At 43.4% G+C, this 21,391-nt stretch overlaps 2 protein-coding genes and 1 long non-coding RNA gene across 9 annotated transcripts in view; all 3 read left to right on the forward strand.

Moving 5' to 3' along the window:
- Positions 1–2,247, forward strand: part of LOC106574571 (pericentrin) — a 47,392-nt gene extending 45,145 nt beyond the window's left edge. For 5 of the 6 annotated variants that reach the window (XR_014380964.1, XM_082962884.1, XM_082962888.1 and 2 more), the window contains one exon: positions 1,754–2,247. Coding sequence is in view for 5 of the 6 variants with exons in the window: in XM_082962884.1 (XP_082819010.1) it covers positions 1,754–1,788 (35 nt within the window). In the remaining variant the exon portion in view is untranslated. The remainder of the gene's footprint in view (positions 1–1,753) is intronic. The other variant, XM_082962885.1, reaches the window with a different exon arrangement.
- A 3,064-nt stretch (positions 2,248–5,311) lies between these two features.
- On the forward strand, positions 5,312–10,448 carry LOC106574525 (sentrin-specific protease 2). 2 transcript variants are annotated; one of them, XM_014150457.3, is made up of 16 exons: positions 5,312–5,633; positions 6,079–6,140; positions 6,270–6,379; positions 6,545–6,614; positions 6,755–6,836; positions 6,948–7,134; positions 7,251–7,357; positions 7,453–7,538; positions 7,630–7,757; positions 7,857–7,979; positions 8,061–8,192; positions 8,279–8,485; positions 9,479–9,558; positions 9,677–9,755; positions 9,919–10,014; positions 10,112–10,448. In XM_014150457.3, the coding sequence occupies exons 1-16, from the start codon at positions 5,482–5,484 to the stop codon at positions 10,172–10,174; spliced, it is 1,764 nt and encodes a 587-aa protein (XP_014005932.2). In that variant the 5' UTR covers positions 5,312–5,481; the 3' UTR covers positions 10,175–10,448. The 2 variants fall into 2 exon arrangements, with proteins under 2 accessions (XP_014005932.2, XP_014005933.2); XM_014150458.3 differs by having other exon boundaries at positions 7,860–7,979.
- Positions 10,449–11,681: 1,233 nt separating this feature from the next.
- Positions 11,682–17,908, forward strand: LOC106574524 (uncharacterized). Its single transcript, XR_014380965.1, has 8 exons — positions 11,682–12,101; positions 12,252–13,100; positions 13,252–13,451; positions 13,707–13,989; positions 14,134–14,252; positions 14,429–14,464; positions 14,562–14,651; positions 14,806–17,908. It is a non-coding gene; the product is annotated as an uncharacterized LOC106574524 (long non-coding RNA).
- The last annotated feature ends 3,483 nt before the right edge of the window (positions 17,909–21,391 follow it).

The raw sequence follows: 21,391 nt of genomic DNA on the forward strand, positions 1-21,391 counted from the left end.
AGTACTTGCCTGTCATGTTGATGACTTTATCTGGGGTGGCTCACAGACCTTTGCTACAACTGTGATTCCAAACCTCAAAGCTGTTTTCCAAGTCGGCCGTGAGGAACATGATCATTTTTGTTATGTTGGCATAGAGTTTATTACAGTTGATGGGACAATACAGATGCAACACGAGAGCTATATCAAAAATCTTCAACCCATTCACATGGATTCTTCAAGAGCCGTACAAAGGAATTCCCCTCTGTGGAATTGAAGCTGATTATTTTTTTTTATTTCACCTTTATTTAACCAGGTAGGCAAGTTGAGAACAAGTTCTCATTTACAATTGCGACCTGGCGAGGTTGAGGTCAAAGATAGGAAAAATTTGATGCGTTGCTAGACAGAGTAGACCTGATGTAATGGTTGCAACTTGGCATCTAACACGCCACTGTACAAACCATTCATGAGGCAAACAAAGTTGTTCGTAAACTGAAATCACAACAAGTGACTTTAAAGTTTCAGCATGTTGGAAAAGATGACTCTTTGAAACTAGTTGTCTTCAGTGATGCTTCGCTAGGGAACCTTACAGATGGAGGCACACAAGGTGGACATCTAATCGTGTTAATGGGTGAAGGAGGAAGATTCTCACCTATCTGTTGGCAGTCAGAAAGGATCAGAAGGGTTGTCCGAAGCACACTTGCTAGAGAAACACTTGCTCTTGCGGATGGAATTGACAATGCGATCTTTCTTGCAACTCTGTTCTCAGAGCTTACCACTGGTGAGACAAAACGGCACATTCTACCTGTAGTTTGTGTCACTGACAACTACTCATTAGTTGATGCTGTGAAGTCAACCAAGTCTGTCACAGAGAAAAGACTTTGTCTTGAGATTAGCAGCATCAAGGAACTTATTCAAGCACAGAGAATCCAGCGGATTCTGTGGTCGACCACAAAGGAACAGCTTGCTGACTGTCTGACTGAAAAAGGAGCATCCGGTCTTGTGCTCCTACAGGCTCTCCTCCTACAGGCTCTCAGTAATGGAAAGTGGCAGCTTGAGTAATACAAATAAAAACTGTCACACAACCCATTTGTAATGGGGAACTTGAATAATACTTGGACATTTAATTATGTGGTTGATGTTTAATTTGTCTTTAAAGAAAAGGGGGAGATTGTTAAGTTCATGTTTTAAGTATCCCTATATTTCTGTTATTACGGGGCTATCACTCAGTCAAGAGTGCGCCTGCGCAGGACGTCTGTTTGTTGATGGACCTAGCCGAGAGTGTAATGGCTACCTTGTAGTGTGTTCATACGGTATAGTAAACTTTGTTAAACTGGAACCTTGTCGTTGTGTCATTTCGCGTTAACATTACTTAGTCCCGCCTCCCAAGTTCCCCTGATATGATTGGCTATCGGCAGCGGTGGCTGCAAGAGAACAGGACATGGCTGTACCTCAGCTGTCTGTCCCCCATCTACCGGTACGGCCCAGGTGAGGACCTAACTACAAGTACCAGAATACTTTGCTTCGTTAATATCTCCCCACATCACCCTCACCATACTGAACAAACTACAAGTACCAGGATGCACGTCTCAGGGTAGGGTGCAATCTGGTGTAAGCAGGCACGTGTGGGTAGTCACTACGTAACTATTCAATGGACCATTGTTCATTTTAGAATGGCTTTCTTCTGTACTGGGAGTTTTCCACAGACACCTGAGTGTTTATGTGTGTGTGTTGCCCTTTTATCTGGTTCTGACACATTGTTTTCTCTCTCCTCCAGACTCCATCTCTTCTCTCCTACCACAAGAAGTCTGACTGCTGAAACTATGTATGAATGCCTCCTTTCAATGCAACATATTTATGATCCATCTTTGTGTTCAACTATACAAGGGAATGTATTTGTCTAATATCTGATTTAGAAAGTTAGAATTTTTTTTAAGACAAATGTATTTTTTTACAATTACTTTTTTTCTACAGATACTGTCGGCCTCCGAGTAAATCCTAAGAGGTCTTCTAACCCGAATGCATGTGTTTTTGAAAGTATTAGATCGATATTTTTCTACCTGACTTTTATTCAAGTTTGTATCTCTGATTCTGTATATATGTTCGCTGTTGTTAATATTTGTTAGTTTCACATGTGGATAAATGTGTCAAGTTTCACACTGGAATTCTGAGCTATAGATCAAAGCTGGTGAACATGTTTTGTCAATGATTTTTTTTTTTTTATAGATCACCATTTCTACAAAATCAATAAATATTTGAATTGTGTGATTACCTGCCTTGCGCATTGGGTGTTTATCTTTTTAAGGCAGGATCAGACATGCAGACTTACATCAATACTTACAGTATTGTTAGATTTATGGGTTGGTCAAAAACTGATGGTGGTACAAACACCCCTACATTTTACTGTGTTAATCATTCATTAACACAGGTGATTTAGTTCTGGGGAGCTTTGTGCGCACATGTATTTACCATCTCAAAATGAGACCAGCGAGGAAAATAGTAACTACTAAGTAGGCTAGTTCTTTTAGACCAGTCATTCCAGTCCAGTGTCATTTGACAACAGTGTCGCAGACGGGGCAACCATAATCTTAATAACCAGCTAAAGCTTTGGTAGTTATGTCTTCAGTTACACTGCAGATCATGACAGTTCACATAGGGGTCAAATCACTGATATGACATGTATTGGTGCTCTGGTAATAATAGATTAAACAATTTCTATACTATATTAGAATGTCTATATCAGCAACAATTTCAGCTGGGGTTTAAATCACAGATGCCCATTAAATGATGTAATCATTCAGGGCATACAAGGTAGGAGGTACCAGTTCCACACTCGACTAACTAATGACCGTTTACATGCGCAGTTTTCCAGATATTGGCTCATCCCGTTTAAGGTCTTATTCCGTATAAACTGTTTACATGCACCTTTGATATCACGTTCACGAGTAACCCTGTATACATGAATACGCAGAATATTTCTTAAATCGAGTAGTAATTGAAATCTGGACACTGACTGCATATAACCTCACGTGCCATAATATGAACTCCTGCAGAATAATGCATGTCTTGCATTAAAATGATAGAAATTAGTTACATTTGCCTCGGGAACAGGAGTGGAGAACTATACTGAACTAAAATATAAACGTAACATGTAAAGTGTTGGTCCCTTGTTTCATGAGCTGAAATAAAAGATCCCAGAAATGTTCCATACAAAGTGTATTTTTCCAAAGTTTTGCGCACAACTTTGTTTACATCGCTGTTAGTGAGCATTTCTCCTTTGCCAAGATAATCCATCCATTTGACAGGTGTGGCATATCAAGAAGCGGATTAAACAGCATGATCATTACACTACTAGTGCATCATGTGTTTAGGAAAAAAGGCCACACTAAAATTAGTTTTGTCACAAAGTTTCAAAGGAGCGTGCAGTTGGCATACTGACTGCAGGAAGGTCCACCAGAGCTGTTGCCAGAGAACTGAATATTAATTTCTCTAACATAAGCCTCCAACTTCGTTTTCCAGAAGTCCAAACGGCCTCACAACCACAGACCACGTGTAACAACGCCAGTCCAGGACCTCCACATTCGGCTTCTTCACCTACGGGATCGTCTGAAACCAGCCACCCGGTGAAACTGGGTTTGCACAACCGAACAATTTCTGCACAAACGGTTAGAAGACGTCTAAGGGACGTTCACCCTGCTCACCAGGGTCTTGAACTGTCTGCAGTTCAGTGTTGTAACCGACTTCAGTGGGCAAATACTCAACTTCGAAGGACAATGGCACGCTGGAGAATTGTGCTATTCACACATTAATCCCGGTTTCAACTTCCGGGCAGATGGCAGACCGAGTGCATGGTGTGTTGGCGAGCGGTTTGCTGGTGTGAACAGAGTGCCCCATGGTGGGGTTATGGTATGGGCAGACATAAACTACAGGCAATGAACACAATTGCATTTTATCGTTGTCAATTTGAATGGCCCATTGTCGTGCCATTCATCCGCCGCAATCACCACGTTTCAGCATGATAATGCACGGGCCCATGTCGCAAGGATCTGTACACAATTCCTGGAAAATGTCCCAGTTCTTCCATCGCCTGCATACTCACCAGACATGTCACCCATTGAGTATGTCTGGGATGCTCTGGATCGACGTGTACAACAGCGTGTTCTAGTTCCCGCCAATATCCAGAAATTTGCATGGCCATTGAAGAGGAGTGGGACAATATTCCACAGGCCATAATCAACAGCCTGATCAACTCTATGTGAAGGAGAGTTGCACGAGGCAGATAGTGATCACACCTGATACTGGCTGGTTTTCTGATCCACTCCCCTACTGTTTTGTAAGGTATCTGTATTCCCAGTCATGTGAAATCCATTGATGAGGGCCTAATAAATGTATTTCAATTGACTGGTTTCCTTATATGAACTGTAACTCGGTCAAATCTTTGAAATTGTTGCGTTTATATTTTTGTTCAGTAAATGATTTATTTCCGCATCTCTTGAGAAAATGCAAATGTATTATCTTTGACACTTATTCATGCAGACAGTGTTTCAACCACATGAAATATGCTCACAAAACGAACTAAAGTCTTCAAAGAAACGGGTTTTGTCAGCTTTAATTGAATTAATACCGGTCAAACTGATGCCATTTGGACACTGCACAGGATCAACCATTCCCATTTTTTTTTAGTTATTGCGTTCTCCCCGGGTCCCTAAACGAAAGAGAAAACTAACGGTGTTAACTAGATTAATGCATTCATTCTATCGTTGTCCGACATTAGTCTGGCGAGCACTACTTTATTTAGTCTTCTAGGGCAACACGTTATGACAGAAGATACGCTGCATGTATAACTATAGTTCACGAACAAATGGCCAGACCAAATGTTGGAAATTCTAAACAGACACTTGTCTAAATTAGTGGTGAAAATAGCCAGTAGGCTTTACGGTCCAGTACATAGTATCAGCAAAATCAATTATTACGGTGGATCGAACTGCGAAGGTAGCCTACTTTTTAAAAGTAATTTGTTTGCCAATCCAACGAAAACATAATCACACAACACCCATGATATGCAAAACGGAGCCCTTGCAGACAGCGAAAAACGGGCTACGATGTTTTTACATGCCACAGTATCAAGTCTAATGCTGCGTTCAAAAAGTAGTCGGAACTAGGAAACGCGGAAATATTTACTAACTGATTGTATTTATACAAGTATCGGTGTCAACCGCTTAGCAAGTCATACATTCCGAGTTTCCTAGTTGCAACTAGTACATGAACGTGGCATATCCAAGTAGACCGTAGGAAGTCTCTGACGTTTTCCCCCTACGGTTTATACGGTCTTCACGTCACTCATTTCAACACGAATCTAAATGCTAGGCTAACTGTGCTAGATAGAAGGTGAATGGTGGTTTGGCGCAGGTAGAACATTTGTGCCCACAGAGCTTGTATTTTAAACCGCGGATAGTCCTGGCCCGACCGTACGAGGAAGTTTCCATTCTCTCGTATCTGTCTGTGATGTACGGATGGGTAGTTGACGGACTATCGTCGCTTTTCGAGCCTATAACCGGGCAAAAACATTCCGGTTGGCCTGGTTTGAACGTTGGCGGGGAGATAGACTCGCAACGGCAGGATAGCAACGCCAGGCCAACCAAAAGGAACTACCAGAGGTCGGTGACTGGCTTGGTGCTAGCACACTATTTGTTGTTGGCACATTTACTGTCTTTGGCGCTAGTGTGCTCTGTGTAGCTGTTTATGTAACGCGTTAGTAAGCTAGCTGGCAAACGCTAGCCAGTCAACTTGCTAACAGCTAACTTGTCACCCAAGCTCGCTAACCTAGATAGTTAATTATTAGCAACAATTGTCATTCATTCCAGTTGGTGTTAGCTGCTTGCTTCAAAAATAAGGCGAGTTAACTCTTTCCTCGCGCCACTTACCAGACATTAGCTAACTATTTCCTAACGTACCAAATAGCAAGGTACTGTAGAAATGAATAAATGTAACAAACTAACTGGGGCTAACTTGCTAACAAATGTAACTTTACTACCTGGCTAGTTACTGTTAGGTAGTTAATGTTCATTGTTGTTGAGTAAACGTGTTTACATTCTGTTACAGCATTCATGTTTCAGAAAATGTTAGCCAGAATGAACCAGTGGCGATCAAGAGACGGAGAAAGGGTATGGTAACTTATTACCAACAACTTTTAGCCACTGTTCTTATAATTAATTGTCATTGTAACTAACGTTAGCTAGTTAGTCAGCTTTGAACTGACTACATGTGTACTATACTCTTTCTCATTGTCATAGACATAATTAGTTTTGTGAAGAAGACTGTAGCAGGGGTGGCTGGGCTGCTGAGACTGAGGAACCCACTGTCTCCTGCCAGTGAGAGAAACGGAAGATACCCAGCAAGCCAGGTATGAATGTGTACCAGTGGTGCATTCTAGTACTGTATGCAACACACTCATAAACCACTGCTCTGACTGAAAGACACATACCAGTACACAAACGTTAAAATGTTTGTGCAATAGCTGCACAATATTCACGTCTGACTTATGCCCTAAATCACTCCTATTATGTAGGGCCCCGTGGGCCTGATGGGAATAGATGAACTCCACACCTCATGGATGAGCAGCTCTGATTGGAAAATGGGTGAGTAAGCCTCTAATTTTTTGATCGTTGTACATTACAACATCATGGTATATTATATATGTATGTATGTATGTGTAACAGCAGAGAGGACAGGTCAAGTGGTTGCTTCAACTTGTTTATCCCTCTTTCCATGTCTCCAGAGAAACCAACAGTAGGAGGACAGAGGGAGAGAGGGGGGCTGGGCCTCCTCCAGGGAGCCTCTCCCCCTCTGAGGAAACCAGGGTAGGTCTCTTCTGTCTACTGCATACTTTAGGTTCTGGGGCTTTAACACAAAGGTTCTACATATGTGGGATGTTCTTCCTTTTCACGTTGTGTCCTCTGTCTTGTTTTCAGTGGCTCAGTGCTGGGTCCAGGGAACCCAGACAGAGGGAGAGACGGAGACAAGCCCCAGAGACGCTCCCTCCAGCTCCTGCCCAGTCGGCCTACCCTGGGGGTGGGGGTTGGGACAGGACCCCCCAGCTCAGACCTACCCCCGCCCACCCCTAACCGCACCCACAGACAGTGCTTGGCAGTGGAGGAGGTGAGTTAAGAATGAGTTTGAAATTAAAATCAACCCTGTGATTCATCCTGGTTTTTATTAAATGCCACGCCAGGTATGTCAGTAGTTGTCAGGTGTTCTGTGTGTTCTGTTTCCAGGCTCTGAAGGAGAGTGATAAGGAACACTACAGACGGCTACTGGAGATGGTGTCTGATAAATACAGCAAGAGCCAACCGCTGCCCTTCACCCGCACCAAACCCCAGGGGTGAGTGGTGATGGAGTGTGTGAGATAATAGTTTTAATTCCAGTGGTTCCATTAGCTAGCTTTTACAAACATCTGTTTTCTTCGCTTCCTCACAGGGCAACATTTACACAGGATGGACATAGAATGGCCATTTTGGGAAGAACCTATGAGTCTGTAACCCCAAAGACAGGACCCCTCAGAGGTAGACTACTATCACAGCCTCCCTCACCCCCCTACTCATGTATTGGAAGCTGTTGTCCTAGGCTGATGTATTCTCCTTCTCCTATCTGCAGCCAACCCCAGTGTGTATATGTGGAGAGATACATCCTCAGCCAAACAAACCAGAGACATGAGAGGAGAGTTGTGTCTCAGTAAGCCTCTCAGCACAGCTGTGGACACACAACCTGCCAGCAATGCAACGGTAGGACACACACTTATGAACTGTAGTAAGGATGCCAGGAAGAGTCATAAGGCTGCTATGAAGCATCATACGGTTGTTATAAAGTCTCTCTCCCTCCAGCAGAAGCAGCCAGAGCTGGATCTCTCTGCAGAGGTAGCAGCAAGACTCAACCTGGTGGACAGAGAGAAGCCAACACACACTGACACACTCAACAGCGCTGAGGAGCTCCCCAGGTTCAGCAAGGTGAGTGTTCTTTTTCCCTATAACGGTATGTCTGTGTAGTGTGTTCTATGGGTCTGTTTATTTCAAACTGTGTGTGTGTAGGAGATGGCTGTGGAGGTGAGTCGTGCCCTGTCTCAGAGGGATCCTAACCTGGTCCTGAGCTCAGCCTTCAAGCTATGCATCACACAGAGAGACCTGGCTTCTCTACAGGAAGGGAGCTGGCTCAATGATGAGGTGTGTATGGTTGTTGGCTGTTAAGTTTGAGGTTGGTTGTGTATGTGTGAGTCTAACAAAAAAACCTCTCCCTCTCTGTGTCTCAGGTGATTAACTTCTACCTGTCCCTAGTAATGACTCGTAGCAGTAGTGCTGGGCAAGGGCTGAAGGTCTACTCCTTCAGTACTTTCTTCTTCCCCAAACTACATGGAGGGGGGCACGCCGCCGTGAAGCGATGGACCAAAGCTGTGGACCTCTTCCAGTATGACATCATCCTGGTTCCGCTGCACCTGGGAGTCCACTGGTCACTGGCTGTAAATCGCCCCAGATTGACGGGGATTCATTCACTTTACAACAGTGGTCACCAACCGGTCAATCACGGTCGACTTGTCCATCTCCAAGGCATTCCTAGTCGATCACCAAACATTTCTGCACTTGATTCGGCAGCCCAAACGCTGGGAAGGCTGTGTTCCCATTTTGAACCGTTTCATGTGTTTGAAGGTAGATCTCCGCCTACCCGGCAGGCCCATAGAGCAAATCAAGTGCACCTATAGGCAATGTTCCCTCTAAGCTGCGCGCTGAAATATCAGCCTTCACAGAGAAGCACGAGATTGAATTTCACTCAACTTTCTAGAGTTTACACTATCAACGTTTCCCTTTACTGTGGGAATTGTGGTTGAATCAATGCGATACTAGCCACTTTCAATGCAACATACCAAAACAAAACGAAGTATGCAAAACAAACTATGCAAGTGATTTTGTTGTAGGCAGAACACGTCGTAGTAGGATTCTATTGCATTGACACGCACGACTCAGCCCATACTCTACACAGACTGGTGCGACATAACCAATCAGCAATGCAGTAGGCCTATATGCAAATAGACCATTGCCGTATATGGATCTGTGCCATTCACTGTGAACTGGGCTGTGTTTACAGCATGAGAGGTCGTGAGTAGATGCGGTTGTTTGGAAACAAAGATAATTGAAAAATCATCTGAAGAACATTGGCAGAGAAATTCGAGCATAGCCAATATGCAGTGATGTTGTGTTGGGCCTATAGCCTACTATAGCACAACCCTCATTGCTACATAATTGTTTTTAATTGGTTAATGTTGCATAGGCTTATGTTTTTTTTAAGTCATGTTAAAAAATTGAAAAATCTGAGTGGTAGATCTTGGCTTGCATTTTGAGTCAAAGTGATCGTGACTCAAACGTTGGTGACCACTGCTTTAGAAAGTCCACTGGTACTTCTCTGTGGTCATTTGTAGATACCTGTGGACTTTGTTTATTTCTCTCTCCTTCTCTAGGTGATAAACTTTAACTCCAGGACCGTGAGGTCTTATGACTCTATGGGACAGCGACATGACGACATCTGCAGCCTCTTACTGTGAGTCCTCAGTCCCCTTCCAGTAATCATCTGGTTTGACAAAAGTACCTGTAATCTGATGACCATCTTTTTTGTCATTTCATTCTGTAATCCTGTTACATGTATTTGGTTCGTCCAGGCTGTACCTGAGACAGGAGCACAAGGCCAGGAAGGACCTAGATCTGGATGCGTGGACAGTGGGCAGCTTGAGGGCCAGCGTAAATTACCCAGACAGAAATACATATCTAATCATCTTTGTTGTTATTTTGTCTTGACTGTATACATAGTGTGCCTTGGGCTGTCAGAAATAGCATCCGTTCTCTAGTGATTTGCTTTTCAACAGGGTCGTGTGTGTGTGTGTGTGTGTGTGTGTGTGTGTAGGAGATCCCTCAACAGAAGAATGGCAGTGACTGTGGAGTGTTTGCCTGTAAATATGCTGACTATATCGCCCAGGGGCGGCCTCTCAACTTCCGACAGGTACATAGGCCGTCGCAGACTATCATACTCACTCGGTGTACACGCATACAATCTCTTTTTCACTCACACACTGATGTCTCTCACTCGCTCTTCTCAGTGTCACATGCCCCTGTTCAGGAAGCTGATGATCTGGGAGATTCTCAACCAGAGGCTTCTGTAGGACTACACAAAAAGAAAGTACAGCTGCAAAACAACCATTACAACAGAAATGATAACAAACAACGACATCGGGCATGACTACTACACAGCCTCCAAACTACAACAGGAAGGACAACTACAGCTAAGAAGCACAAAAGCAATAAATAAAATAAAGACTTAAAGGACCAAAGCTATGGACCACAGAATGACCTCTTACCCTCTATCAGTGGGTAGAAGTGCAGTCCTTGTAGTGAAGACAGGGTGGGTGCTCTCTGAAGAATAGAGGTTACAAAGGAATGGTTTGGAATTGATTGTGTGTTCAGATACATCCTGAAGTGCCTTGGACTCCAGAGAGGGTCTCTGTCGTACTTATGGAAAACGCTAAATGGGGAATCAGTTACACACTTGAAAATTCCTGCTGTTGTAGATGCTAACTTAAAACAAGCTTTTTGTGTGAAACCAGAGTGTTTTGTTAATGTTTGGTGTGTGTGTGTAAATATGTCTATATTAGGTACTTTATTTTTATGACTTGTAGAAAGTGGAGTAAAAACTGAGGCATATGTTATGAGTGTTTATTGAATATCTTAATTTATGGTTGAATCATCATCGAGGAGGAGAAGGCAGACATAAGAATGTGTGCGTTTATATTTATGTAAATATATATATTTTTTTGACTGAAATGTTTTGGTGTGCGTAGCTGAGTTTAGCTGCTTTCATTTTGGCTGGACTGGAAAAGAGACCGGTGCGTGAGGTGCGCCATCTCAAGCAGAGCAGGACCCCATCTTAATCCCTCCCCACCACTAACAGATGGGGACAAATCGTTTAAATCCTAAATGTGTAACAATAGTTTATTTGATGCGAAAGGCTTTTCTTTTATGACATGTGTATAATTTAATCCAGCAGTAACAGCATCCGTGTAGACGTTTTTACCATGAACTTTACAACAGTTCTATTGGTTTGTATGAGTGTTTTCGTTAAAGGCATGTAGAGAAGAATTTCCAATTAGTCTTGGGTCTGCCTCCGAAATTGCTCCCTATGACTCAAAGTGGTGTACTATATAGGGTTCCATTTCCAATAGGCCCTTGGCCATAAAGCTGTATGTGCTTTAGCTTACACTCATGTAGTGTTGAGTGTGATGGTAAACTTGTAGCTAACATGTATGGGACAGCAAAAGAAGCTGAGTTGGCTAAAGCACGTACAGATCTGGGACCAGGCTAGTACACGGCGTATTACATTGTGTGTTTCTGCTGCTATTATTCATGTATGCATAGAGCCGTGCTGACAACCTCAGTCATATTTTTGTACTTAATAAAGGTCAGAAGGAAAGAAATGGATCCGCTTGTGTTATTGACTAATCACTTCATGTCAATTATGATTGTGAATGGCATGTCTGTCGTGTGTGTATATATCCTTTGTTTATGGAGATGTATACCAGAGCTATGTTTCATTATACTCCAAACCTACAGGTGGCAGTATTGTGACTTTTAGCGTCTATTCAACCATTTTTTTTTGTAGGAGGGAGAATCCCTGCGCATGCGTGACTGCACAAAAAACGGACCATCGAAACAGACCGACTTCTACGCTATATTACTTTCAAGAGTTATCTTACCTAAAGTAGTTTGAAATGTAATGTATTTGCCTTAATCTATGTTTGATATACCTTACAAAAGGCCGTCATTTTATATGACCGTATTTGTGTGATCTCTAGTGCAAATTCGTTCTGTGGTAGTGTAGTTTGTTTGCAATATTTGGCATGTAGCTGGCGGGAAGTGAAAATGTTATCATATTTATCTCTTTAAGATATTTTCATCAATTAGCCAATGGAAGGTGTCTTTTTAACCAGGGCGTGGCCCGCTTAATGTTTTTGAGAATCACGGTCGATTAATATGAGAAAAGTACTTGCACCGGGGGTTTTTCTGGATGGTAGCGTCCCACTGGAAAGATCCGCTGTGAGTCTGCTTTGTTTCTCAAACCATACATACATTTTATCTGCTCCCCCACAGAAGAATTGTTTAACAATTGCAATGTGAGTTTTATTAATAGGTTATCATTCTTCGATTAACAACCATCAGCCCTTTTTTGTCCCTTTTCTTTTGAAGCGCTCTGACATTTCCACCACAATGTCTCAGTCAGAGACGTGTTGCATTTGTGGGGTGATGTTTGTGAGGGGGCCCAAGGGTTACAACAGGAGGAAAGTCACCACGCTGACCAGCCCCAAGACCTTCCAGCTCGTCTTTGACATCACTCCTGATGACTCATCCTTCCTCTGCTGGGTCTGTCTTGGTGTGCTCAGAAGGAAAACCAAGCAGGATGGGAAGCTTTGGACTTGGTCAGATTTGCCAACAAAAGTTGGCAGACCTCGAAAGCCCCGTGCTGAAATACCAAGCTCATCCACAACATTATCCAATCAAACTCCAATTATAACCAACCCATCCTCTTTATCCATAGAAGAAGAGTGCATTGCTTCTAAAAAAAACAAACGGAGGCCAGTTCGTCAGTGGGACGGGGAGAAATGGACCACCTTGACTTCTCGTTCCCCAGAATCCCATTCAACGACCATCAGACGACCTCAAACGCCCATAGCCCCAACCACACACTCCTCAACACCATCAAATCAAGTAAATTCCTCAACATTATCAAGTCAAACTTCAAATCACATCAGTTCTCTGTTCTCCTTTGGAGAGAGGACAACAAAAAGATGTCCGAAGGCACCCCAATCTACAACACACTCCACACTCCTGTCTCCGTTCCCCGTTGAAGAAGGTATAAGACCCAAGAAGAAGAAGCTCCCTTTCTCCAAGACGAAGCAGAGCTATGGGTTTGGCCCTCATGCCAAGGCCCTGCATTACATGCACAGCCACCAGCACCTGAAGGCCTTCAGGTCCCTGATGAAGACCAAAGCTAGAGAAGCCATGACCCTTTTCCTCGCCGAGGTCATCGCCCAGGAGGTAATTGTTGTTTTAATGTAACATAATTCATTTAAAGAATGTATTTGTTTATAGGCTACCAGCAGTTTATGGCTCATCAGGTGTGAGTGTGTCGTTGTTGAAGATGTGTTTGGCAAAGAAATGTATGTGTCCATTTGCCTGTTTTTACCAGAGTAAGGTATTGATGAAGGACCAACATGGGCCATTGCGTCAGCCGCTGACTGAGGCGAGTGTGAGTGGATTTTCCTGGGACGCGGTTCTAGCGTGGGGGGAAGAAAAGGCCCCTATGACCCTGGCCTGTCTTAGGGCCATGTTCCCCAAACCCAACACCATCAGGACACAGGTTATGATGGGAGCAAGGAAAACGAAACGGTGAGAGAATAAGAGATAATCAATTAATAATAATTGTTTTATAGGCACTTTTCCAGATGATCAAAGCGTTTTATATTGTATGGTGGTCGCAACAGTTTTATAAAAAAATGTACATTTAAAATTCTGTTTTGTACTTGAAAACAGGGTTCCACAGGGCTGAATTATGAGACTGCTGTTCATTATTAATGACTTGCTCTCTGTGTGCATGAAAGCATCAATTGGTTGTAGCATGTTCTCCATTGATCTCTTTTGAAGCCCGAGGACAGAAGAGGCGGCAGGTGATATGGTCAGCCAGAGGGCGGGGCTTATCCTGGCCATCGTCCTCTACACCTCCATGCAGAAATGCAACTTCATCCAGGCCTCTCTGGGGGTCGAGTTCTGGAAACAGGGCTGTCCTCTCAGCGTGTTGAAAGCCCTCAGTGCCCTGGGGGTGTGTCCCAGTGCTGCCTCCACCAGGAGACACGCAGAGAGGCTGACAACCGGCTTTGATCCTCCTCAGCAGGACCGGACAGAGGGGGTGGTGGTGGAGGAGCCTGGGGTAAGTTCTATTCCCTCAGCAGAAAAAGTCTTCTCTTTGTTTACTTTTGTATGTCTCTTGGTGTCTGTGTATTAAATGATCTTTGAAAATAATTTCCCCTTGGTTTGTTCTGGTGTGGTTCTAATTAATTTGTGGTCCCTGCAGGACTCCTTTTGTAGATCTGAGGATGAGAGTCAGACTCAGAGTTGTTCTGAGGAGTATTCCAGTTCCTCCCCGACCCACTCTCTGAACTGGTTCTCGGACCAATCCCACTCCAGAGACGGGTAAGAACCTTTTCCTGGAGGGAGGGGTTTCTAGTAGTGTAGTTGCTCAAAATTAGCAGTCCGTAGCTACTCTTTTGGTAACCACAAAGTCTGTCCATAAAACTACCTCGCACAGAAAGGTGGGATTAACTGGAGCTAATTTTGAGATTCTCATCTATTTATTTATGTGCGCTCAGGTCCTGGTCCGATCAGAGTTCCAGACCTGACTCCAGGTGAGAGTCTGTGTTTTTGATGTGTGTGCGTTTGTGTTTGATGATGATCCCTCTCTCCTTGTGCCCCCTGACCTTTGCCATCTCGTGTCCACTGCAGGAGCGACGACTACCAAGGCCCTACTCAGAGGCCTGACTCCCGGGAGTACCAGAATCTGATCAAAGAACATGGTTACCACAAAGTCCAGAAGTAAGTTATAGAGAAGTGATCCTCTACGGAGCTGTAGTAATCAAACTGAATTTTGGTTGAGGACCTGTGTATACATGTTTTCACTTCAACCATTTGCTCTTATCTCAAGGCTATAACCTACTTGTGTCTTCCTGTCCCTCTCATGCCTTCACAGACCTACATTGAGTCGATGGACAAAGAACAGTGAGGACAAAAGGGAGGCAAAGGAAAAACCTGTTCAAAACCCCAAGAGAAGGAAGATGACGAAAAAGAAACCTGCTCAATCGCCTCCAGTAGTAAACACAACTGGTGCGCACCGTTCAGACATGGAGACTTCTCAAATAAGTAAGGTAAACATGGAAGTCGTTCAAACATCTCAAGTAGACAACACACACGTGGAAGTCGTTCAAACGTCTCAAGTAGACAACACACACGTGGAAGTCGTTCAAACGTCTCAAGTAGACAACACACACGTGGAAGTCGTTCAAACGTCTCAAGTAGACAACACACACGTGGAAGTCGTTCAAACGTCTCAAGTAGACAACACACACGTGGAAGTCGTTCAAACGTCTCAAGTAGACAACACACACGTGGAAGTCGTTCAAACGTCTCAAGTAGACAACACACACGTGGAAGTCGTTCAAACGTCTCAAGTAGACAACACACACGTGGAAGTCGTTCAAACGTCTCAAGTAGACAACACACACGTGGAAGTCGTTCAAACGTCTCAAGTAGACAACACACACGTGGAAGTCGTTCAAACGTCTCAAGTAGACAACACACACGTGGAAGTCGTTCAAACGTCTCAAGTAGACAACACACACGTGGAAGTCGTTCAAACGTCTCAAGTAGACAACACACACGTGGAACTCGTTCAAACGTCTCAAGTAGACAACACACACGTGGAACTCGTTCAAACGTCTCAAGTAGACAACACACACGTGGAAGTCGTTCAAACGTCTCAAGTAGACAACACACACGTGGAAGTCGTTCAAACGTCTCAAGTAGACAACACACACGTGGAAGTCGTTCAACTCGGCGATACAAACAAGAAACCTGCTCATATAAGTGAGACAAATGTACAACCTGCTCAAATGTCTGTAATGAGCGAGACAAACATGGAACAAATTAAGATTCCTAAAAGAGGCAGGCCAAGGAAGGAACTTGCTCAAATGTCTGTAATGAGCGAGACAAACATGGAACAAATTATAATGCCCAAAAGAGGCAGGCCAAGGAAGGAACTTGCTCAAGTAAGTAAAACAAACATAGAACACACTCAAACTCCACAAATAACCGACACACACTTGGGACCTGCTCACAAGCTCAGAAGTCCAAGGAAGAAACCTGTCCAAACACCCCAGGTAACTGACACACAAAACAAACCCATTCAAGTAAGCAATACAGACATTAAACTTGCTGAGACAAACAAAGAATCTTTTGTACAGGCCAAGAATGGGAGGCCAAAGAAGGGATTCGTTCGAATTCCACAATTAACCGACACTTGCATGGAACCCATTCCGGTAAGCGAGGTAAACACGGACACCACTTTAATGCCCAGTAGCATGAGATCAAGGAAGAGACCCAGACAAGTTCCCCAAGTATCCGGCACAAACCAAGAACTAACTCAAATACCCAAAATAACCAAAACCAACAAGGAACCCTCCGAAATGCTTCAGAAAATGGACACACATATGGCACCTGCTGCAACATCTAAAAGAGGGAGGACAAGGAAGGGACCAATTGAAATGTTCCAAGAAACCGACTTACACACAGAACCCGGTCTAATGCCTCAAGCTGGTGAAATGAATCAGCAACGTATCGAAGGACGGGAAATAAATAAAGAACCCGCTGAACCCCAAAAACTCGCTAGAAAGGCTAAAGGAAATCAGACAAAGAAAGTACCTGCAAAGACACCTGAAAAACTAGATCAAATAAAATGTATTCCAAAGCGCAAAAGAGGCAGGCCAAGGAAAGAACTTGCTCAAGTAATCAACACACGCAAGCAAACCGCTTCAATGCATCAAATAAGCAAAACAGGCAAAGAATCTGCTCTGACCCGGGAAATAAAAATTATTGTCAATAGGATGGAAAGCTGTAGTGCTGCTGAAATGCCCCAAATACGTGAGATGAACAATGAACCTGTTCAAGTAAGTGCGGAAAACTTTGAACCTGTTCAAAGACTGAGTGGGGGGTTAATGGAGGGACTTGTTCAAATGCCCCAATTAAGCTGCAAGGACATGGAACCTGGTAAGTTAGGCAGGACCATCATGGAAACCACTTCAACAGCAGAAAGGACTGACAAAGAACCCGTTCGAAGGCCTCAAGCGAATGAAACCGAAGCAGAAGTTGCTCAAACATCTCAGATAATGGAAACGATAAAGGAACACATTCAAGTAACCAACACAGACAAGGAAACCGCTTCCGTGCCCAATAGAAGCTGCACAGACATGGAACTTGCTAAAAGGTACAAAATGAGTGACTTTCAGACCCGGGTAATAAGAATAGTTGACACTAGGATGAGGGCAAATGAATCTGTTTCAATGCTTCAAGTACACGACACAAACCAGTACCCTGAACCTGCTGCAACACCTGAAATAAGCAACACAAACAAACAACCCACGCGAGTGATCAGAATAGTTGTTAACAGGAGGATACCGGCAGACATTTGTAGTCACACCCGGAAAAGCCTGGAGTGTCTGGCTGAGGTAGCAGCCAAATGTGCTCCGTTAGATGTTCAATCTGCCGAAGAGGATGGATAGATAGACGCATGTTACTTATCATTATAACAAACTTCACAACATGACGTCTCAGGAAGAAAAAAGAATGTGTGAAAGGGTATAACCCTAACCTAAGGGGTGGGGAATAGTCTGCCTCTTGTCTTCTTCTGTATTCGTTTTACTGTAAGTGTACATACCAGGCCTTTTGTCTTATCAAATGAACAAGGTGGAGAAGACAATTGCTATGTACATAATCCCAGCAACCTTCTGTGTTTTTGTCATTGTGTCCACTGTGGATTTAGTGTATTTGTTCATCTTATCCCATTTTGTGTTTAGTTGTTCTGATTGTACTTCTGTGGTTGTTGACAATGTAATAAAAATGTATGTGTTTTGTACAAAGGGAATTCCTGCAGTCATAGTATCCATGCTAATTTCAGGGTACTTGTTTTCATTACACTTACAAATGTAATTTGACTAAAAGCAAAGACTGTGAACCGAAAACAGATTTGCCCACAAATCTTCAAACTAGAAAATAAATCATTAGAAAACAACCACAGCGTTTATCTTGACTCAAGGCTTTTCCTTTCATACTGTTTTTGATGTATACATTCTTGCAATAATATCGCGTGGTAATACTTGTGATAATTTTGGGTATATTACTGTTGTCTTATGTAAAAACGAAACTCACAGAATAAACAGTGCAATTGTATACATGGAAACCAATGCTTCATAATAAAACCTATTTGAAACTAGAAAAACAACCACAGTGAGATTCAAGCCTCAGTTATCAACAAGCTGTGACCTGGTCCATATCCCTGGAGCTAGTCCAAGGTGCCATCAAGGATAGGGACAACCTTTTGTTTTTTCACATATTTAAAGCTGTTCAATCGGTTAGTCATTTCAAATTTTTGTAGATTATAAATGTGATAAGTGAAGTGTATATTGGGTAAGGTTGGAAAACAAAAGTTGAAATCCAGAAGGTAAATGTTGACCTTTTGGTTGCACACATCCAGATAATGCTGCGTACCATTTTGGGCAATGACGCTGTAGGTGTGATCTAAGTGTAAAAGCCTTTTCTAATATTTGACTCTCACCTTCAATCACACCTACAGCATCATCAAGCAATCAGATGTATTTATAAAGCCCTTTTTACATCAGCCAATGTCACAAAGTGCTATGCAGAAACCTAGCCTAAAACCCAAAACAGCAAGCACCATGGCTAGGAAAAACTCCCTAGAAAGGCAGGAACCTAGGAAGAAACCTAGAAAGGAACCAGGCTCTGAGGGGTGGCCAGTCCTCTTCTAGCTGTGCCGGGTGGAGATTATAACAGCACATGCTTAAGATGTTCAAATGTTCATAGATGACCTGTAGGGTCAAATAATAATAATTGTGTTGTAGAGGGTGCAACTGGTCAGCACCTTGGGAGTAAATGTCAGTTGGCTTTTCATAGCCGATCATTCAGAGTTTGAGACAGCAGGTGCGGTAGAAAGAGAGAGTCGAAAACAGCAGGTCCGGGAGGAGGTAGCACGTCCTGTGAACAGGTCAGGGTTCCATAGCCGCAGGCAGAACAGTTGAAACTGGAGCAGCAGCACGACCAGGTGGACTGGGGACAGCAAGGAGTCATCAGGCCAGGTAGTCCTGAGGAATGGTCCTAGGGCTCAGATCCTCAGAGAGAAAGAATTAGAGGGAGCGTACTTAAATTCGCATTGGATAAGACAGGAGAAATACTCCAGGTATAACAGACTGACCCTAGCCCCCCGACACAAACTATCGCAGCATAAATACTGGAGGCTGAGACAGGAGAGGTCGGGAGACACTGTGGCCCCGTCCGACGATACCCCCAGACTGGGCCAACCAGGCAGGATATAACCCCACCCACTTTGCCAAGGCACAGCCCCCACACCACTGGAGAGATATCTTCAAACCACCAACTTACTACCCTGAGACAAGGCTGAGTATAGCTTACAAAGATCTCCCCCACGGCACAAACCTGAGGGTGGCGCCAACCCAGACAGGAAGATCATGTCAGTGACTCAACCCACTCAAGTGACGCACACCTCCTAGGGACGGCATGGAATAGCACCAGTAAGCCAGTGACTCAGCCCCTATAAAAGGGTTAGAGGCCGAGAATTCCAGTGGAGAGAGGGGAACAGGCCAGGCAGAGACAGCAAGGGCAGATCGTCGCTCCAGTGTCTTTCTGTTCACCTTCACACCCCTGGGTCAGACTACACACAATCATAGGACCTACTCAAGAGATGAGTCTTCAATAAAGACTTAAAGGTCGAGACTGAGTCTGCGTCTCTCACGTGGACAGGCAGACCATTCCATAAAAATTGAGCTCTATAGGAGAAAGCCCTGCCTCCAGCTGTTTGTTTAGAAATTCTAGGGACAATAAGGAGGCCTGCGTCTTGTGACCATAGCTTACGTGTAGGTATGTACGGCAGGACCAAATCGGAAAGATATGTAGGAGCAAGGCCATGTAATGCTTTGTAGGTTAGCAGTAAAACCTTGAAATCAGCCCTAGCCTTAACAGGAAGCCAGTGTAGTGCGGCTAGGACTTGAGTAATATGATCACATTTTTTGGGTTCTAGTCAAGATTCTAGCAACTGTGTTTAGCACTAACTGAAGTTTATTTAGTACTTTATCCAGGTAGCCGGAAAGTAGAGCATTGCAGTAGTCTAATCTAGAAGTGACAAAGCATGGATTTATTTTCTGCATCATTTTTGGACAGAAAGTTTCTGGTTTTTGCAATGTTACGTAGTTTTTGCAATGTTACGGAACAAAGCTGTCTTTAAAACAGTCTTGATATGTTCGTCAAAAGAGAGATCAGGGTCCAGAGTAACGCCGAGGTCCTTCACAGTTTTATTTGATATGATTGCCCAACCATCAAGATCAATTGTCAGATCCAACAGAAGATCTCTTTGTTTCTTGGGACCTAGAACTAGCATCTCTGTTTTGTCTGAGTTTAAAAGTAAAACATTTGCATCCACTTCCTTATGTCTGAAACACAGGCTTCCAAGGAGGGCAATTTTGGGGCTTCACCATGTTTCATCAAAATGTACAGCTGTGTATCGTCCACATACCAGTGAAAGTTAACATTACGTTTCTGAATGACATCACCAAGAGGTAAAATATATAGTGAAAACTATAGTGATCCTAAAACGGAACCTTGCGGAGCACTGAAATGTAGTTGTTTTTTCATCAGACAAACCATACACAGAGACAAACCGATATCTTCCCGACAGATAAGATCTAAACCAGGCCAGAACTTGTCCATGTAGACCAATTTGGGTTTCCAATCTCTCCAAAAGATTGTGGTGATCAATGGTATCAAAAGCAGCACTAAGGTCTAGGAGCACGAGGACAGATGCAGAGCCTTGGTCTGACGCCATTAAAAGGTAATTTACCACATTCACGAGTGGTCTAAAACCAGACTGAAGCGTTTCGTATACATTGTTTGTTTTCAGGAAGGCAGTGAGTTGCTGCGCAACAGCTTCTTTTTTTTTTCTTGAGGAATGGGAGATTCTATATAGGCCGATTAGTTTTTAAAATATTTTCTGGGTCAAGGTTTGGCTTTTTCAAGAGAGGCTTTATTACTGCCACTTTTGGTGAATTTGGTACACATCCGGGAGCCGTTTATTATGTTCAAGATAGGAGGGCCAAGCACAGGAAGCAGCTCTTTCGATAGTTTAGTTGGAATAGGGTCCAGTATGCAGCTTGAAGGTTTAGAGGCTATGACTATTTTCATCAATGTGTCAAGAGATGTAGTATTAAAAAACTTGAGTGTCTTCCTTGATCCTAGGTCCTGGCAGTGTTGTGCAGCCCCAGGACAACTGAGCTTTGGAGAAATACGCAGATTTAAGGAGTCCGTAATTTGCTTTCTAATGATCATGATCTTTTCGTCAAAGAAGTTCATGAATTTATTTATCACTGCTGAAGTGAAAGCCATCTGCCATCCTCTCTTGGGGAATGGCTGCTTTTTAGTTAGCTTTGCGACAGTATCAAAATACATTTTGGATTGTTCTTATTCTCCCATATTAAGTT

Source organism: Salmo salar, chromosome 16, assembly GCF_965601325.2.
Source record: "Salmo salar chromosome 16, fSalSal1, whole genome shotgun sequence".
Taxonomy (NCBI): domain Eukaryota; kingdom Metazoa; phylum Chordata; class Actinopteri; order Salmoniformes; family Salmonidae; genus Salmo; species Salmo salar.